The 19,767-nt window shown below is 41.7% G+C and overlaps 1 protein-coding gene across 2 annotated transcripts in view; it reads right to left on the reverse strand.

Moving 5' to 3' along the window:
* The window catches only part of LOC126249002 (LMBR1 domain-containing protein 2 homolog), a 122,149-nt gene that overhangs the window by 58,798 nt on the left and 43,584 nt on the right, over positions 1-19,767 (reverse strand). Inside the window, exons 3-4 of one of the 2 annotated variants that reach the window (XM_049950585.1) lie at positions 17,598-17,765; positions 2,942-3,152 (exon numbers count right to left, since the gene is read on the reverse strand). In XM_049950585.1, the coding sequence (XP_049806542.1) occupies positions 2,942-3,152; positions 17,598-17,765 (379 nt within the window). The remainder of the gene's footprint in view (positions 1-2,941; positions 3,153-17,597; positions 17,766-19,767) is intronic. The other variant, XM_049950586.1, reaches the window with a different exon arrangement.

Consider the following 19,767-nt stretch of genomic DNA (forward strand, 5'->3'; position numbering starts at 1 on the left):
TACATGTGTACACTTCTATGTGCTGATCACTAGAAAATCTATTTGTTCTAATGTCTCTGAGTTTGTGTTCTGTCTTAATATATATACCAACTACTCCTTTTCCCATATTAGTTCATTATTGGTAAGGTTCTAGAGCGTAATCTTTTATATTTAACTTCTATATTCCTATGGTTATCTGGCACTCACATAGGCACTGGGCATCTGTCTTTTCAGAGATCTCTAAATTCTTGAAACAGACAAGACTCTCTACTAGGTTGTTATTAAATCCTCTAAAATTCTGAATAAATAAGCTAACCATACTTTTCTGGGCATTCTTCAGCATTTTGTGGGACTATGATGTTGTTTTAACTTGTTTCACAACAGGGTGTATGATTCCTGACTATAATCTAAAAGAAGGCACCTTCTGATGCCAGCAGACAGTTTAAAATATGCCATTGTCAAGTCTCTCTACAAAAAAACAGGACACCACAGGTATCAATAATTACCGGCCAGTAGCCCTGCTGACAGCACTTTCAAAAATTGTCGAGAAAGTAATGTACTCAACAGCGGTTAGCCATTTCAACAGTAATAGGATACTTAGTAAATCACAGTTCAAATTTCAAAACTGCTGTTCCACTGAGGCAGCAATATAGAATTTCACTGCCCACATAATAGAGTCTTGAAATAGTAGAATGTCACCAATAGGAATTTTCTGTGACTTATCCAAAGCATTTGATTGTGTGAACCAAGATGTTATGCTACAGAAATTACAATTCTATGGTGTAAATGGAACAGCATGTGAGTGATTTAAGTAATATCTACAGAACAGGAAGCAAAAAGTTTCTTGATATGGTTTAAGGGATTTAAGGAAATTCACCAATTCATCTAACTGGGGTGAAATAAAATTAGGTGTTCCACAGTGTTCGATCATGGTTCCCCTTCTGTTCTTGATATATTTGAATGACCTCCCTTCTTATGTGAAACAAGAACCCAAACTGACACTGTTTGCTGATGATACAAACATCATTATTAATCCAGTAAAAGAAACTCCAATACACAATGAAACAAATAATGTCTTTAGAAAAGTTATTGGTTGGTTTTCTGTGAATGGACTTTGAAAATACACAGTACATCCAATTTTCTGCTGCCGGGAGTGCAGTTCCTTCAATAAATATAACACATCACCAGAAGTCAGTAGCCACAGTAGAGTATACAAAGTTTTTGGGTGTACATATAAATGAGAATCTTAATTGGAAAATTCACATACTGGAACTCCTAAAGTGACTAGGTTCAGCAACTTTTGCTACCAGAATATTTGCCAATTTTGAGGACACAGAAATTAGTAAGCTAACATACTTTGCATACTTTCACTCTCTGATGTCACACGGAATAATATTTTGGGGTAACTCAACAAAAAAATGGTTCAAATGGCTCTGAGCACTATGGGACTTTACATCTGGGGTCATCAGTCCCCTAGAACTTAGAACTACTTAAACCTAACTAACCTAAGGACATCACACACATCTATGCCTGACGCAGGATTCGAACCTGCAACAGTAGAGGTCACGCAGTTCCAGAATGAAGCGTCTAGTACCGCTCGGCCACAGCAGTGGCGATAACTCAACACTTAGACAGAAAGTATTCACTACTCAAAAGAAAGTGGTTAGAATAACGTGTGCAGTTCATAGTTGCACAGCTTGTAGGCACCTGTTTAAAAGGTTAGGAAGTCTTACAACAGCCTCACAGGTCATTTCCTCAGTAATGATATTTGTTCTCAACAACATGGACCAGTTTAAAAGCAACAGTGACATTCATGATTATAATACCGGAAGAAAGAGAGACTTACACTATCCTCTACTTAACCTATCCTTGGCACAGAAAGGGGTAAAATCTGCTGCTGTAAAATTTTTCGATAAATTACCAGATGAAATAAAAGTCTGACAGACAGCAGTAATAGTTTCAAAAATAAACTGAAATCATATCTCCTTGACAAATCCTTCTATACCATAGATGAATTCTTGAATAGGAATAAATAAATCTATAGGTATAATATATGCATTTTGTGCCATTTAAGGGAATGGGGCAAGTAATAAAAATTTTAAGTTAAAAAAAAAAAAAAAAAAAACTTTATTCATGTGTGCATTTCTTATGCACTTGACACATTTCATATCATAACGGTTTACTGCGAGACTGATCAATGGAACACGTAACTAACTAGGCAGAGGGATCTTGCTGTGTGCGACGGTAGCCCCTCATACACTTCCTGCACGAAGCTCAGCCAATTTATCTCTATCTTCTCGTTAATGTGTGAGCCATGTCTAGTGCATCCCCAGCTCCCAATTGTAGCAATAGGCACTATACTCATATTGAGATTTCATTTCAGTCGCAGCATCCTGCTCAACTCTGTGTTCACATGGCTCACAGCAGTGTTAACCCAGGACTTGTCATGATTCTCTAAGATCTCCACTAAACTCACACTTGTGTCTGAAGTTGCTACTCTTATTCCATCCAGGTCACCCCCAAAGTTGTAATTTTTTTCTTTAGCCAGGCTGTTTCCTGCTCTACCTACTACAATGAGAGGGAGGGAGGAGGGAGAGAGGGGGGGGGAGAGGGGGGGGGGGAGGGAGGGGGGGGGGAGAGAGAGAGAGAGAGAGAGAGAGAGAGAGAGAGAGAGAGAGAGAGAGAGAGAGAGAGAGATATGAGAACACTCCAAATTAAATCCACCGAAGATACCTTAATTTAAATGGCTAAAAACATCTTGAACATAAATATATATTGCAGCAAGAAAAAGGTATTTGAATTTATAAAATGAATATTAACATATTGGCTATGTATAATGGCATTGCACAGAAACTTGTTTTATTAAATCAATTCTTTTTATGTGCTTCCCTATTTCAATAACATCATTCTTTCAATAACTAAATAACAAAAAATGTTCCAAAATCTAATGGCAGAAACAAACCTCCAAAACATCGTCAAGTGCTTCTTCAGCTTCCAGCTTCTCTAAACTCAGTTTTCCAGCTTTGAAATATGCATAGTTTAGAGAATAACCTTTCTTACTCGCATTCCATAGTGATCGAGGAACAGCCACAAGAGCATAACCGAGAAGTAGAATTAACAGGAATAATCCCCATGTGTTACTGGCTGATGATGCAATAGCCTTCAGATTCTGACTGAAAAAAAAAAAAAATATATATATAACAGAATTTCATTAACACTGTTCCTTATTGACACACAGTGATAACAGGATGTATGTTTCACAGGTACATTAATATACAGTCTTATGAGAAAATCAAAGGTTACAAATAATCCTGTATTCAGGAATAATCTGTGTAATCTACAGTTGCCATAGTTGTAGTAGTGGTACGACTACTCTGCATAAATCTGCAGCCAACTGAATGGCAATGTCATTTTTATAAGCAAGACCTTTACAAGTTAGTTATTGCCAAATAAGAAAACTACTCCAATCTGACAATGGTGTCCTATCGAGATCACAGAACATGTTGATTTACTCTATGGTCTTAGAAACAAGATAATGCCTCTGACACTGGAAGAAGCATCAAGGACAAAGATACTGATTACTGGTATTTCCTTTGTACCTGAGCTAATGTCTCATTCTCTAGGCAACAGTATGGAACTGTACTGAACGCCTTTTGCTAGTCAAGGAGCCCAGCGTCAACTGCCTGAATACTTAAGCAAATTCAATCTATAAGAAAAAAATATATATGGCGATGTTTAGAGTACAAATAGGAGTACAAATTAATTGGCAATATGAATGTAAAATGACTTGTTTCATATCACGACGATTTATTGTGCAAAATGATCCATGGAACATGAAAGTAACTAAGTAAGTAAGTAAGTAAGTAAGTAACCAACCAACCAACCAACCAACCAAAGCACAAACGCTACAGAAATAAGTGTGTACCTCAAATATGCCACAGAGAACTGTGAGTCTGGCAGTTGGGCCACAGCAGCTGGAGACGGTGGCCAGAGTGTGTAAGGCAGAAGTGGGGCTTCAACATATGCACATAGGAAGACACCACTCTCAACTCTTTTCGAGAGCACTGAGTTTGAAAATTTTGTGTGTGCTAATACACTTAGTATGGTCGCCACTCCTCAAAATCCTCCATAAAAAGGTTAGCCACCAGAGGAGACAGAGGGCTGCCCATGGCAACATGATCAGACTGTTCAAAATATTCCTGGTTAAACATAAAATAAGTTGAGGAAAGAGCATGTCGAAACAAAGCAGTGACGTCCAATTCAAACTGTTGACCAATTAGAATCAAGGAATCTGCAAGAGGTACTTTTGTGAAAAGAGAAACTACATCAAAACTCACCAGAAGATCTGAACTACTTAAGTGGAGAGCCCCCAGTCTGTTGATAAAATCAGCAGAGTTCCGTATATGATGTGAACATTTGCCAACAAATGGTCTCAATATAGAAGCTAGATGTTTGGCTAAATCATATGTGGGTGCGTCAATATTACTCACTACAGGCTGTAAAGGCAGACCTTCTTTATGCACTTTAGGAAGAGCATACAGTCTCGGGGGAATGCTGCCGTGTCGTCTTAACCGCACACCGTCACTGTATGGTCTTCCTAAAGTGCATAAAGAAGGTCTGCCTTTACGGCCTATAGTGAGTAATATTGACGCACCCACATATGATTTAGCCAAACATCTAGCTTCTATATTGAGACCATTTGTTGGCAAATGTTCACATCATATACGGAACTCTGCCGATTTTATCAACAGACTGGGGGCTCTCCACTTAAGTAGTTCAGATCTTCTGGTGAGTTTTGATGTAGTTTCTCTTTTCACAAAAGTACCTCTTGTGGATTCCTTGATTCTAATTGGTCAACAGTTTGAATTAGACATCACTGATTTGTTTCGACATACTCTTTCCTTAACTTATTTTATGTTTAACCAGGAATATTTTGAACAGTCTGATGGTGTCGCCATGGGCAGCCCTCTGTCTCCTTTGGTGGCTAACCTTTTTATGGAGAATTCTGAGGAGCGAGCACTTGAATCACAGGTTGTAAACCAACGGTTTTTTTGGAGATACGTTGCTGATACTTTCGTAGTGTGGCACCATGGTGAAGAAAAGTTAGTGGAGTTTTTTCATCATCTTAACTCCATCTATGAGAATATTTGATTTACTATGGAACTAGAGAAAGATGGCTGCCTTCCATTCCTGGATGTTTTGGTTAAATGGAAGGGTGACGGTTCGATGGGACATTCTGTCTATTGTAAGCCCACTCACACTGATTTGTACTTGCATTCTTCAAGTTGCCATCACCCATCCCAGACCACGAGTGTACTTAAAACCCTTGTGCACAGTGCACATACGGTGCTGGACGCAGAGAATTTGCCTAAGGAACTTGCACATTTAAGGACGGTGTTCAGAGTCAATGGATACTAAAATGTAGACTTTCACGGCCGAAAATGACATGTCCATTATGATTGCCCGGGCTGTTATGCCATGGCTGGTTGATTAATTTTGTCTCAATTCCCAACGTTTCGTCCCCGTCTGCGGGAGACATCTTCAAGGGGGCCTGTTGCTCGATGGAAGGTCCAACACACCCGCTGGCTCGCTACTGATTGTAAGACTGTGTGTGTGTGTGTGTGTGTGTGTGTGTGTGTGTGTGTGTGTGTGTGTGTGTGTGTGTGTTTTAATCTGGAAGGGAATGCCTGTTTCTGTAAATATACTTTTGAAGACTAAACAGTATAATTATTTAGTCGTCTGTTATAAATGGGTAAACACAAATCTACAGGAAAAATGTGGTTTGCTGTAGAGCTCACAAATACTTTTCTATTTAAAACTGATTTTAGGTGCCATTTTCATTTACCTAGTGTTAATAAATGTTTGTTTTGTTGAACAGCATACCCAGTAAAGGTGGCAGAATACAACTGTTCATATGCATTTCACAATAACCTGACGGACTGACACCATTCAAGAATGATTTTTAGATAGTTATAAAATTAAACTGTACTGTTTGATTTATGTTTTTGCACTGATGTTTTTCACGGAAAGTGCCTTCAGTAAATCTTTATTATATGCTTCCATTTACTTCCTCTCAAAACTTGTTAACATTTTTGCTTTATTTTTAGAGTCATTTATTTTCCTTTTGGGCACCAGTATTTTTTCTTCTTTTCCTTTTGCCTTTCATTTTAGTCATAAGAAAATTTGGTGGGAAAATGTGGTGGGGGTATTGTGACAATACAAGGCAAAGGCATTTTGTAAATATAACCAATAGTCATTGGCCATTCTTCCACATTTTAGTAAGCTTGTGAACACACACACTCTGTGGTAGACAAATGAGTCATCACATAGTCGGTGTGGGAAAGGCACAGCACAGCAAGGAGCAGGCTTATTCTGTTTCGGGTGCTCATGAGGGCAACAGGTATTGTACTTGACTAAAATGCTTTATTTAATAAGTGAGTTGACCCGGCCTGCATAGTTGTGATTTGGATGAAAAGGAAATTCAACAAATTATATTAGTACAGCAAGAAAATCTCTGACACTTTAAGAAAGAGATAATTAGAATTGTACAGTAATACATAAAATAAGGGAAAGGCAACCATTCACCTATAGCAGATTAATGCGTGGAACACAGTAACACAATAGAAAACAGCATTCACACTACATTTGAGCAGTAACTGCTTTTCTAGCAACAGTACATACATTCACACTCATGACCACACAGGCACCCAAATGTGGCCATGAGTGTGTGTGTTTGGGTATCTGCATGGTTGTGTGCTTGAATGTATGTACTGTTGCTATAAAAACAATGCTTGAAAGCTAGTGTGAATACTGCTTTCTGTTATGCACTACTGTGCTCCAGGCATTGATCCCCTACACGTGAGTGGTTCCCTTTATCTTATTTTATGTATTGATGCATCCACAAATTTCCATTATTATTAAAATTGTATAGTCACATTCTCAGACTGAGCAAAATAATTCTGTTGTGTCATCTCAATGAAAGTTAAGAATGTTTAGCTGTCTGAAAGCAAAAGTGAAATTCATGAAACTGACATCACAGATTACATGACACTGGGTATAAATGAGCTTAAAAAAGCTGGTGTCTTATATACCAGAGAAAACATGTCATTGAGTTTTTTCATTTAAGCCATTTTCTTTTGAGATACATTCTAATAACATTAGAGCTCAATTCACTTTGCTTGATAGCTGAGAGACTTTTTATAAAGTAAAATTCATAAAACTACCTCATAAGTATATAAGACTACTAATTCCCTTCTACTTGGATAAGGGCATCAGGTAGATCACTAATCACTAAACTGAAATGTATCGAACTGCTACCTAAGAAATAACTACTTTTCTTGAGAGACTTTGGAATTCATCATGTTTGAATAACTGTGCAATAATGCTGGTTCATAAGTAGGTTTGTAGCCATTTCAGTGTCTTGCCCTTAATTTCACATAACCTTAGTCTGTCCTACATGTCACACAATGGTGGGCATACTTAATACTTACAGAAACCATCAATGTTGACTCTTTTCTGTCCATTGCATCCTCAACTCTCAGAGTAGATAATAGAATCTCACCATCTGCAGCGATTCTTCTGTAAACCTGTCTGTGCCTTACACAAGATTTCTTCAGTGTCAAAAACTGGAAAGGGAATTTCCATTCCCTGGGGAGGATTACCTGGCATAAGGACTGGGATTATTACAGCCTTTGTTCTTCAGACATGGAATTTCTGTTTCCCAAATTTTATTAAAAAATATGGAACCATTTTGATCGAAATCTTTCAAAAATGTAACAACAACATCATTATGAAGACAAGGACTTTTCTCCATGTTTAAGGATTTTTTTGTGCATTAGAATTCAAATGATGGTAACGACAAAGTAAGAACAGAACTTGTTAAATTTTTCTATCAATCACTGTCTTTAGGCCATGTTCCCTCATCTGATTTAAGAAGGTTTTTATGCACTCTGCTCTCTGTAATTATAGCAGAACTAAATTTGAATAATTTTGTACTTTCCATTCTGTAACACAAACTAACCAGAAACTTTAAAAACACTCTCTTTTACTTTTTGTCACCGTTTTCTTCAAACTGGCCACATTCCCTTCCCAGTCAATAAAAATTGAGAGTTTTCATGGAAGCCAATATTTTTAAGCTCTAAATCTGTTTCTATCGATCTCTAGCAAGACTGTCTGTCAGCTTTTTTTTTTTTTTAAATACCAACTACATTTTGTCTCTCTGATTCTGTTCTCGCATTTCTTGCTTTCTACACACATTCTAGTCATAAAGTGATCCAAGCTATGATCACTTGCAATTTTTCTTGTTTATTATTTACCACCACATGAAAAAGTCAAATCAGAAATAGTTTTAGTTCAAATATAATGAGAAGATATGATGGAATATGATCTCGATTACATATCAGTTTTATGAAAATATGGAACTCAAGAATTCTTCAACCAGTTTCTGATTCTGCAACATTTGGCATGTCCTTCTATTATGTTTTTAATGGTTTTGGTCCTTTTGCACTGGGACAAGCAATCTGCATTTTAATGGAACACACTACGATGTTCTTCCTTGTGATCCTCTTAAAATTATCCCCAATAGTGTTTCTAAAGAGGGAATTGCTATGTATCCAGAATATTTGTCAATAGAAGCACCAATGTGAGCTCTTTTCTAGGTCATTTCACATCACCAAAGGTGCTCTATGCCGAGGTCCCTGCATTTTGAAGTGAAGGTTCTGACGAATGGTATGTCCCTACTTATGAATAATGAGGCAATTTAGCAGTGTTATTTTGTAGAACCACATAAAAAATGAATACGGAAACAAAAACAGAAAAAAACCAGTAACTCTGCCATATGACAAAGCTGGAGAAGCCTCACACATTCATCAACTTACCTCACTCTTTATGATAGATCCCCAAGCCTGAATTGAGATCACTTTTTTCTAAAACTAGCTCAATAATTCTACAACAATCTAGATATGAAAAAATGTAGTTTATATGACAAAATAGGAGCAATGTATAGTCTGAATGCCAGGTAAAATAATGTAATATATATCCTAAAAGTTAATTTGAGGTAAAGTTCCTTCCTCAGGGAGGAATGAGGCATAGGTTGGAAAAGACTGGAAAGGAGTGACAGATCACTCAGACCCTAGGCTGAGAGGAACCCACCTCTTATGAGGGGAAGAGGAGACAAAGAGTAAATACTAAGTGATGTGGATTGCACAGCATCAGATAGTTTATACATCCATAGACGGAAACCACAAGCTTTACAATTCCATTAATGTATTTCAAAGTTCTTGCTACTACTAACACCAAAACATGTACAAGATAAATAAACCTTATTAATTTTAATTCACATTTATGCTAAACATTTTTAATTGACAAAAAGCTATATTTATTTAATCCTTAATAATTTCATAAATATTTGTCTCTACTAAGTGGCCCATTGGAAAAGGACCCATCCCAACAAATTACTGAAATGACTTTATGCATCCTGGCTCCATTTGTGATCAGTTTACACAATATTGTGATTAAATCATTCTTCACAAGGTTGCAGGGGAAATTTAGTTTTGCAGTACAATTCCTATGTTCCCACTTAAGTCAACGTAGGAACCATCCAACTCCGCAGAGCATATTCACATTGTTTGGCACCTAAAAGTGGCTTGTCTTATTTAGCAATGGCTGGGGCATGGCTGTTTTAACAAATGTTTCAGCTAACATAACTTTTTTTTTTTTTTTCGGCGCAAAACTTCTATGGTCATTAGCGCCCGGTCCGTGACTTAGGAAACAGTAAAAAACCGAAATTTAAAACCAGCAGCAATGAGAACGAAAGTCATAAAATTGGAGAAACTAAAAGCAGAAGGAAGGCTTAAAAATCCACTACAGAAAGGGGTTGGTTGTCCCCAAAAAAAGCTTCAAATGACTGACGTCATTTCACTGGCACTAATAAACTTGAGAACGCGGTCGGCGGAGCGCGTGTCATCTGCTAAACTCGACGATATATCAGGCGATAGCTGTAGACGGGAGTGTAACGGATTAAAATAGGGGCACTCAATTAAAAGGTGTCTTACCGTCCACAGCTGAGAGCAGTGGGGACATAGTGGGGGAGGATCGCCGCTTAAAAGATGTTGATGGCTAAAAAGACAGTGCCCTATCCGGAGTCTAGTTAAAATTACCTCCTCCCGACGACGCGTTCGGGAGGAAGAGGTCCAAGCACAAGGAAGAGCTTTCACGTCCCGCAATTTATTATGGGTGTCGACCAATGCGTGTCCCATAAATGAACAACACGACGACATAGAACGCTCCGTAGATCGGCGGAGGGAAGCGATTGAATAGCTGGCCGAGGAAGTGAGACTGCAGCCTTGGCTGCAATATCGGCCGCCTCATTTCCACAGATACCAACGTGTCCCGGGAGCCAGAGGAACGCCACTGAGACGCCCCCCAGGTGGAGCAAGCGCAGACAGTCCTGAATCCGGTGGACCAGAGGGTGCACAGGATAAAGAGCGTGGAGACTGAGGAGAGAGCTGAGAGAATCTGAGCAGATAACGTACTGTATCCGCTGATGGCGGCGGATGTAGTGGACAGCCTGGAGAACAGCGTAAAGCTCCGCAGTATAAACCGAACACTGGTCGGGAAGCCGAAAGTGATTTGGGGTGTCGCCAACAATATAGGCACTCCCTACACCTAACGATGTTTTCGAGCCGTCGGTGTAAATAAATGTGGCGTCCATCATTTGTGCACATAGAGCAGCAAATGCCCGACGATAAACAAGTGAAGGGGTACCATCCTTGGGAAATCGACAAAGGTCACGGAGCAGGCAGATCCGGGGACGGAGCCAAGGCGGTGCTGTACCCCAAGTTGTCAAGAAGGTTTTAGGAAAGCGGAAGGAAAGAGAATGGAGTAGTTGACGGAAGCGGACTCCCGGTGGTAGTAGGGAGGAGGGGCGGCCTGCGTACCCTACATCAAAGGAGGCGTCGAAAAAAAGGTCATGGGCTGGATTAGCAGGCATGGAAGACAGATGGCTAGCATAACGACTCAGAAGAACTGCTCGCCGATTGGACAGCGGAGGTTCACCAGTCTCAGCATAAAGGCTTTCCACACGGCTGGTGTAAAAAGCTCCAGACACTAAACGTAATCCACGGTGGTGGATAGAGTCGAGACGCCAAAGAATAGACGGCCGAGCAGAGGAGTAGACTATGCTTCCATAGTCCAATTTCGAGCGCACTAAGGCGCGATAGAGGCGGAGAAGGACCACTCTGTCCGCTCCCCAGGAGGTACCATTCAGGACACGGAGGGTGTTAAGGGATCGCAGACAGCGAGCCGAAAGATAGGAAACGTGGGAGGACCAGCACAGTTTTCTGTCAAACATAAGACCCAAGAATTTAGCGATGTTGGAAAACGGAAGGTTGACAGGACCTAGATGTAAGGAGGGCGGAAGAAACTCCTTACGTCGCCAAAAACTAACGCAAACAGTCTTACTGGGAGAAAAACGGAAGCCGGTGTCGACGCTCCAAGAGTGGAGGCGATCAAGACATCCTTGAAGACGTCGTTCAAGAAGGCTGGTCCGTTGAGAGCTGTAGTAGATCGCAAAATCGTCCACAAAGAGGGAGCCCGAGACATCAGGAAGGAGACAATCCATAATTGGATTGATGGCAATGGCAAACAGTACAACACTCAGCACGGAGCCCTGGGGTACCCCGTTTTCTTGGGAGAAAGTACGGGAGAGAGTAGTGTTCACCCGCACCCTAAATGTGTGCTCTGCCATAAATTCGCGAAGAAAAAGGGGCAGCCGACCTCGAAAGCCCCAAGAGAACAGTGTGCGGAGGATGCCTGTCCTCCAACAGGTATCGTATGCTCTCTCCAGATCAAAAAATATTGCTACTGTTTGGCGTTTCCGGAGAAAATTGTTCATGATATAAGTGGAGAGAGCAACAAGATGGTCAACTGCAGAACGATGCTTTCGGAATCCGCATTGGGCAGGTGTTAAAAGACTGCGGGATTCCAGCCACCACGCTAAACGGTAATTCACCATATGCTCCAAAACCTTACAGACACTACCCGTGAGAGAAATGGGGTGATAGCTAGAGGGGAGATGTTTGTCCTTTCCAGGTTTCGGAACAGGAACGACGATAGCTTCCCGCCATCGTCTGGGAAAAGTACTGTTGGTCCAAATTCGATTATAAAGGCGAAGGAGGTAACGCAGACTACGGGTTGATAAGTGTAGCAACATTTGGACGTGGATACCATCCGGTCCTGGGGCGGAGGAGCGAGAAGAAGAGAGTGCATGTTGGAGTTCCCGCATGGAGAAAACAGTATTGTAGCTTTCGCGATTTTGAGAGGAGAAAGCAAGAGGTCGCACTTCCGCTGCACGTTTCTTCGGGAGAAACGCTGGCGGGTAATTTGAAGAGCTCAAAATCTCAGCAAAGTGCTGACCCAACGAGTTAGAAATTGCGACGGGGTCCACTAATGTGTCATGCGCGACAGTGAGCCCAGAGACCGGGGAGAAACTAGGCGCGCCTGAGAACCGTCGAAGCCGACTCCAAACTTCCGAGGAGGGAGTGAAGGTGTTAAATGAGCTAATAAAGAATTTCCAGCTTGCCTTCTTGCTATCACGGATGACACGACGGCATCGCGCTCGGAGCTGCTTATAGCGGATACAGTTGGCCAAAGTAGGATGGTGGCGGAAAACGCGGAGAGCACGTCGCCGCTCACGTAGTGCATCACGGCATGCCTCGTTCCACCAAGGAACTGGGGGGCGCCGGGGCAATTCGGAGGTGCGTGGTATTGAATGTTCCGCAGCTGTAAGAATAACGTCGGTAATATGTGTGACCTCATCGTCGACGCTGGGAAAGTGACGGTCATCGAATGTCGCTAGAGACGAAAAAAGTGTCCAATCGGCTTGGGCAAACTTCCAGCGTCGCGGGCGCATGTAGGGCAGTTGAGGCTGCAGTCTAAGGACACATGGAAAGTGGTCACTCGAGTGTGTATCATCAAGGGCGAACCATTCGAAGCGCCGAGCTAGCGGAACAGTACCGACCGCAAGGTCCAAATGAGATAAATTTGTCGTGGAGGCAGACAAAAATGTAGGGACCCCAGTGTTGAGGCAAACTAGATCTGCTTGGTGGAAGACGTCTAGCAATAGTGAGCCACGTGGACAAGGATGTGGAGATCCCCAAAGCGGGTGGTGGGCATTGAAGTCCCCAACCAGCAAATATGGGGGTGGAAGCTGACCAAGAAGATGAAGGAGATCAGCTCGTGCCATTGGTGTGGACGATGGAATGTATACAGTACAAAGAGAGAACGTGTATCTGGAAAGGGAAAGACGGATGGCGACAGCTTGGAAGGAGGTGTGTAAATGGATTGGGTGATAATGGAGAGTTTCATGGAGAAGAATCATGAGTCCTCCATGTGCTGAAGTGCCTTCAACAGAGGGGAGATCATATCGGATGGACTGAAAATGAGGGAGAACAAAGTGGTCATGGGGACGCAGCTTTGTTTCCTGAAGACAGAAGATGACCGGCGAGTAGGATTGTAAGAGGATCGACAACTCATCCCGATTGGCTCGAATACCGCGGATATTCCAGTGGATAATGGACATAGGGTGAACAGAAAATGGAGGAATGTGACCAAGGTCGCTGTCAACTCAACGACTGCTCTGAGCTTGCGACCGACAGCATGGAATGGCATTCAGCCGAAGGCAGAAGATGCTGATCCATAGGTTGGTCAGGAGCAGCTCCTGCCACCAGCGACCGGCCGGTTGATCGGCCGCCAGCAGTGCGCCTCGGCGACACAGAAGACGGCCGAGGGCGATTTCCGCCAGGTGGTGCTGTAGATGGGACACGCCTTGGCGGAGAAGGAGAGGAACTGGGTTTCTTTGTAGCCTTCTTGGAAGTATGATGTTTAGAGGAAGGAGGAACCGATGGTTGGGAAGTTGCCGTACGAAAAAACTCTTCACGAGTATGCTCTTTTTTCGAAGTCTTGGTGTCTGACTTTTGGGCTCGAGATTTAGCAGAACTCAACGAAGGGTGAGCCAGAGAGTGGGCAGGCGAAAGTGGTGAGGTTGAACGTGCGATCTTTGCGCTGGCCGATCTGACGACCGTGGCACTAAAGGTGAGGTCGCAAGTCTGTGTGGCCGCCTCCTTTGTTGGCCGATGAGAAGCAAGGACAGTGCTGTATTTTCCTTTCTGAGGCACGGTGGGCTGTCGACTGGCGAATAATTTTCGAGCAGCAAAGGTCGACACCTTTTCCTTTACTCTAATTTCCTGGATGAGCTTTTCGTCCTTAAAAACGGGACAATCTCGAGAGGAAGCAGCGTGGTCACCCATACAGTTGATGCAGCGAGGGGATGGAGGTGGACAAGCACCCTCATGGGCATCCCTGCCACATGTAACACATTTGGCCGGATTGGAACATGACTGGCTGGTGTGATTGAACCACTGACACCGATAGCAACGCGTAGGGTTCGGGACATAAGGGCGAACGGAAATTATCTCATAGCCTGCTTTGATTTTCGATGGGAGTTGAACTTTGTCAAATGTCAAGAAGACAGTGCGGGTTGGAATGATGTTCGTGTCAACCCTTTTCATAACCCTATGAACAGCCGTTACGCCCTGGTCAGACAGGTAGTGCTGAATTTCTTCGTCAGACAGTCCATCGAGGGAGCGTGTATAAACGACTCCATGCGAGGAATTTAAGGTACGGTGCGGTTCCACCCGGACAGGGAAAGTGTGTAGTAGTGAGGTACGCAGCAATTTTTGGGCCTGGAGGGCACTGACTGTTTCTAACAACAGGGTGCCATTCCGTAATCTGGAACAAGACTTTACTGGACCTGCAATTGCGTTGACACCTTTCTGAATAATGAAAGGGTTGACCGTGGAGAAGTCGTGACCTTCATCAGACCGAGAAACAACAAGGAACTGTGGCAACGATGGAAGAACTGACTGTCGCTGAGACTCAGTGAACTTACGTTTGTGAGCAGACATAGTGGAAGGTGAGGAAACCATTGCGGAAGAATCCCCCATGATTACCGGCGTCTCCGATGGCGCGCTCCTCCCTTGTGGGGGCCCTCTCTGAGGGCACTCCCGCCTTAGGTGATTGTTCACACCTCAGGTCACACCTCTCGACAAACGGACGGAGGGACCAATCGGCACTTTCGGAAGGTATCAGCTTGGGTAATCACCCCTCCCTGGGCCTGGCCGTTACCAGGGAGTACGTACGTGTCCTACCTGTCTACCCGGGGCGGGGAATTACGCTTTACCCCGTCACCGGCTACGCATGGAAGTGCGTGGGTTGGCCTTCAGACATGCACAGGGAGGAAGAAAGAGAAAGGGAAAGGAAAGAAGAGAGGTCTCAAACGCCGCAGCGGAGAAAAGGGTAGAGAGAAGAGGTAAGGAAAAGAGAAGGACAAAGGAAGGATGAAGACTTAGAAGCAAGGAAGGCGAAGAATGTAGTATATTTACAAGCGTCCGTCTCCGGACGTAGGCACAAACCATAACCCCAGAGGGGGAGAAAGGGAAAGAAAGAGCCAGAGGTGAGGAGGGGGGGGGGGGGGGGGGGAAGATGGCGGATGGGGAAGGATGCGGAAAGGGAAGGTATGCAGCCCGGAAAGGAAGGAAGGCCACATCAGCTCGGGGTCCCGTGCTCGCTACGCACGTATCCACAAAAGAGTTGTGGGTCCCCTGGGGGGAGCTAACATAACTAGTGATGTTGGTAATGAACATAAATCCATGAGGAGAAGGAGTCATATTTATGAAAAAAAAAACAGTAGAAATGCACATATGTTGCAAACTGTAGCTTAATTCAATGCTTTTATGGATACACTTCCAGATGTGCTCATTTTGTTGTCCGTAGAACATCTAGGCAATACGCAATTTCTCTCCATGTGTCTGCCAAAATTTCTTCCATCACTGCCTCTAAGGCAGCCCGCACTCAGCCATTTTTCAGTGTACTCAGTCAGTGTTTCAACGTCAGGAACTGGGTAGTTGTGGTGGTTAGTGTTTAACGTCCCGTCGACAACGAGGTCATTAGAGACGGAGTGTAAGCTCGGGTTAAGGAAGGATTGGGAAGGAAATCGGCCGTGCCCTTTCAAAGGAACCATCCCGGCATTTGCCTGAAACGATTTAGGGAAATCACGGAAAACCTAAATCAGGATGGCCGGAGACGGGATTGAACCGTCGTCCTCCCGAATGCGAGTCCAGTCAGGAACTGGGGAACTGAACACTTCATCCGTAACATAAAACAACAACAAAGACAAAGGGTTTATGTCTAGTTAATGTGGTGCCCATAATATTGCACTCCCTCTATTGATCCATCTGTCCAGAAAGGTTTCACCCAAGAACTGGCAAACAAATAACCTGCTGTGTGGGCAGTGCACCATCTTGATGACACATTACCCATGGTTAAAAGTCATGTAACTGAGAAATGAGATGCTAGATACAAAGCACATGCAGAAGGGTACCCATAAATACTGCATGAGATAAGTTACCATTTGCAACAAACCACATAGCTATATCTATCATAGTTCCTTAGAAATAAATTTTTGTAATCAGGAAAAAGACTTTATGCTCATTCTGTATTTCCACCACTAGAAAAAAGATTACTGCACATAAGCTCATTGACATGAACAATGATTTAAGATGAACAGCAAAAATAAGAATTTCACAATGATGGGGCTATGGCTGCACTTGACTGTGGATGGTCTGAGAAAACTTAATGTATGGTTTTGTGGTCAGGAGTATGTTCCTTTAACGTTATGCTAGACCAGAAAAGTAAAAAAATAAAAAAAATCAAAAAAAAAATAAAAAAATAAAAAGTTGATGCAGGTAGTTTAGTTACCTGGACATTGAACTGAACTCAGAAAAGCAGAGTAAACAATTCAGACACACATTAAAATGACAAATGATAATTTCACTAATCTAAATAAAATGTTAACAGGAGGAAATTTATCAGCTGATAAGCAGGAAGTGCACATTACACAGACACTGCAGATTAGACATGAGTGTAAAATTTTCTGTGTCTGGCATATCAACAGAAGAAAAAAAATAGTCTGCAAAATTGCAAGGGAAATGCCCAGTGCTGTGTGATGTCAATTTTCTGTTAAAATACTCTTACGGGAGGTCAGCGCAAAAGTTGAAATTTGATATTATATCCCTCATGAAATTTATACCTTCTGTGCATCAGAAGTTTAATAGAAATCTCCTAAATCTAAAACTGGGAATGTTGATTGGGACATGTACCTAGAAATTGATGTTTTCAAATACACACATGATTTCAGATTTTCATTATTTATACTTACTTGGTTGTGTGTGTCTTCTTTATGAAATGAAAGTAAATTTCTGCTGTCATAAGAAAGAATTTTTAGCTGATGAACCCTCAAATACCATGACTTTTATCCATTTCTGTACTAGAGATTTGAAAGATGACAAATTATGGATCATTCAAAAATAGATAACATAGCCTCTTGTAAGCTTTCAAGTAAAAGGACTGTCAAGTTTTGTACTGCTGTGCTAAAAATAATTCTGAAAGACTTGTGTGTCTGCCAAAAACAAACCTAGGAGTTTTTTTCTCAAAACTAACTCCAAATGGGATAGATCCTTCCTCCACTGAGCCACCCAATTGTAAAAGCATGCTTTACTCACCCATAAAAATAACGGCTTGGTCTTACTGCAATATATATTATAAGAATGACACATATGAAGAGATATGATCCATAATATATTGCATTATCAATCAAAGCTGATTTAAGTTTACCCCGGATTGTAAAGTCCCCAGCTTTTATATATGACTGCATTAAGGGCAGTACAAGCCTGAAAACAAGAAAACATTTCATAGTGTTTGAATTAAATTGGCTATTAACACAAAAGAAGCATGCATGACTAAACCTGGAACATTTATGCAATGAAGTAAGGAACTCTACGCTACTCAGTGCAATTGCAAATATGATGTCAATAAAGGTGATACGAGATTGGAGATTTTGATGTTAAACTACATACAGGGTGCATTCATGATGATGATGATGATGATGATGATGATACAAACTTTCAGGGATGATGGATAAGGTAAATGTATCAATTTCAGTTTGGGGACCCTGGTCTGGAAATGACCGAGTCTAAAGTTATGAGCGAAAATCATTCTGATGCCTATGACACCAGAATACATGTACTAGTACTGTAGCATAAGCAACCTTCTGAGATGGTAGTATGGAAAAAAGTAGCAGCAGCAGTAGTAGTAGTAGTAGTAGGAGGAGGAGGAGGAGGAGGAGTAATAATAATAATAATAATAATAATAATAATAATAATAATTAGTCCTGTAAAGAGAGGCTCTAAAATGCATAACTTTAGAACTACAAGCACTTGTTCATTTTTGATACTGTGAAACATCTCTTCTACTGGAGAAGTGCCCTTAGCTCTTAAGGTATGCATTTTAAAGCTTGCTTGTTTTGGTACATAATACCACCTCTGAAAGTTGCCCACTCTATAATCTTAACAACAACAGTACTCATACATGTGTTCCACTGTCACAGGTATTGGAATGATTTTTGTTCATAACTTTCAGCTATCATTTCCAAAGTAGGGTCCCTTACCTGAGAGTGATACATTTAACCTTCTCAATCATCCTTGAAAGTTTGTAACATCACAGAATCACCCTTCACAAATCTGAAAAACTCAAGTCTTAAAAGCACTCAGACCATATGTTGGTTATGAAGAAGAGAGAAGACAAAAAAATGAAGAAGAAGAAGAAATCAGAGAGAGCAGAAGAGCAAAGATAGTACTTTGGCAGGCACTGTGTTAGCTTCAGTTCAGAGATAACAGAGGGGACAGATTGAGAAGTAAGGATGGATTAAAAGAAATAGAGAAATGAAAAGGGGAAAGAATAATGAAGTTAAGAACTAGAAAAAAGGGCAAAAGAAAATGGGAAAAATAAAATAGAGAGAAGAAATATTAAAACAGAGAGGGAAAATTGAGTTAAACATATATCAATAATTGATTTCTAATAAACTGAAAAAGAGGAAGGATTGTTAACCATGTAGGAGGCAATCTGAGGGAATATGTTTTGGAAGGGTATGTGTTTTGGAAAGGTACTCTAAGAAATTATTTTAAACTCAATATCTATATTTGGAAAAGAATGTCAATCACAACTGAGATTTCATATCAACAAAAGAAAAAAAATTTTTTTTCAAAATAATAACAATTATAGCAACAATGATTTTGGAATCAATAGGTTACATTATGTGCATGTGAAGAAGCAATCTAATACAGCAGTACCCCTCAGATACACATCTATTCCTTTTTCCTGATCAAGGACCTGCTAATATGGAGGATTTTCTCTGAGAACCACAAAATCTCCACAAGTGGCAACAGCCACAAACTACACTCCTGGAAATTGAAATAAGAACACCGTGAATTCATTGTCCCAGGAAGGGGAAACTTTATTGACACATTCCTGGGGTCAGATACATCACATGATCACACTGACAGAACCACAGGCACATAGACACAGGCAACAGAGCATGCACAATGTCGGCACTAGTACAGTGTATATCCACCTTTCGCAGCAATGCAGGCTGCTATTCTCCCATGGAGACGATCGTAGAGATGCTGGATGTAGTCCTGTGGAACGGCTTGCCATGCCATTTCCACCTGGCGCCTCAGCTGGACCAGCGTTCGTGCTGGACGTGCAGACCGCGTGAGACGACGCTTCATCCAGTCCCAAACATGCTCAATGGGGGACAGATCCGGAGATCTTGCTGGCCAGGGTAGTTGACTTACACCTTCTAGACCACGTTGGGTGGCACGGGATACATGCGGA

Source organism: Schistocerca nitens, chromosome 3 (assembly GCF_023898315.1).
Source record: "Schistocerca nitens isolate TAMUIC-IGC-003100 chromosome 3, iqSchNite1.1, whole genome shotgun sequence".
Lineage (NCBI taxonomy): Eukaryota > Metazoa > Arthropoda > Insecta > Orthoptera > Acrididae > Schistocerca > Schistocerca nitens.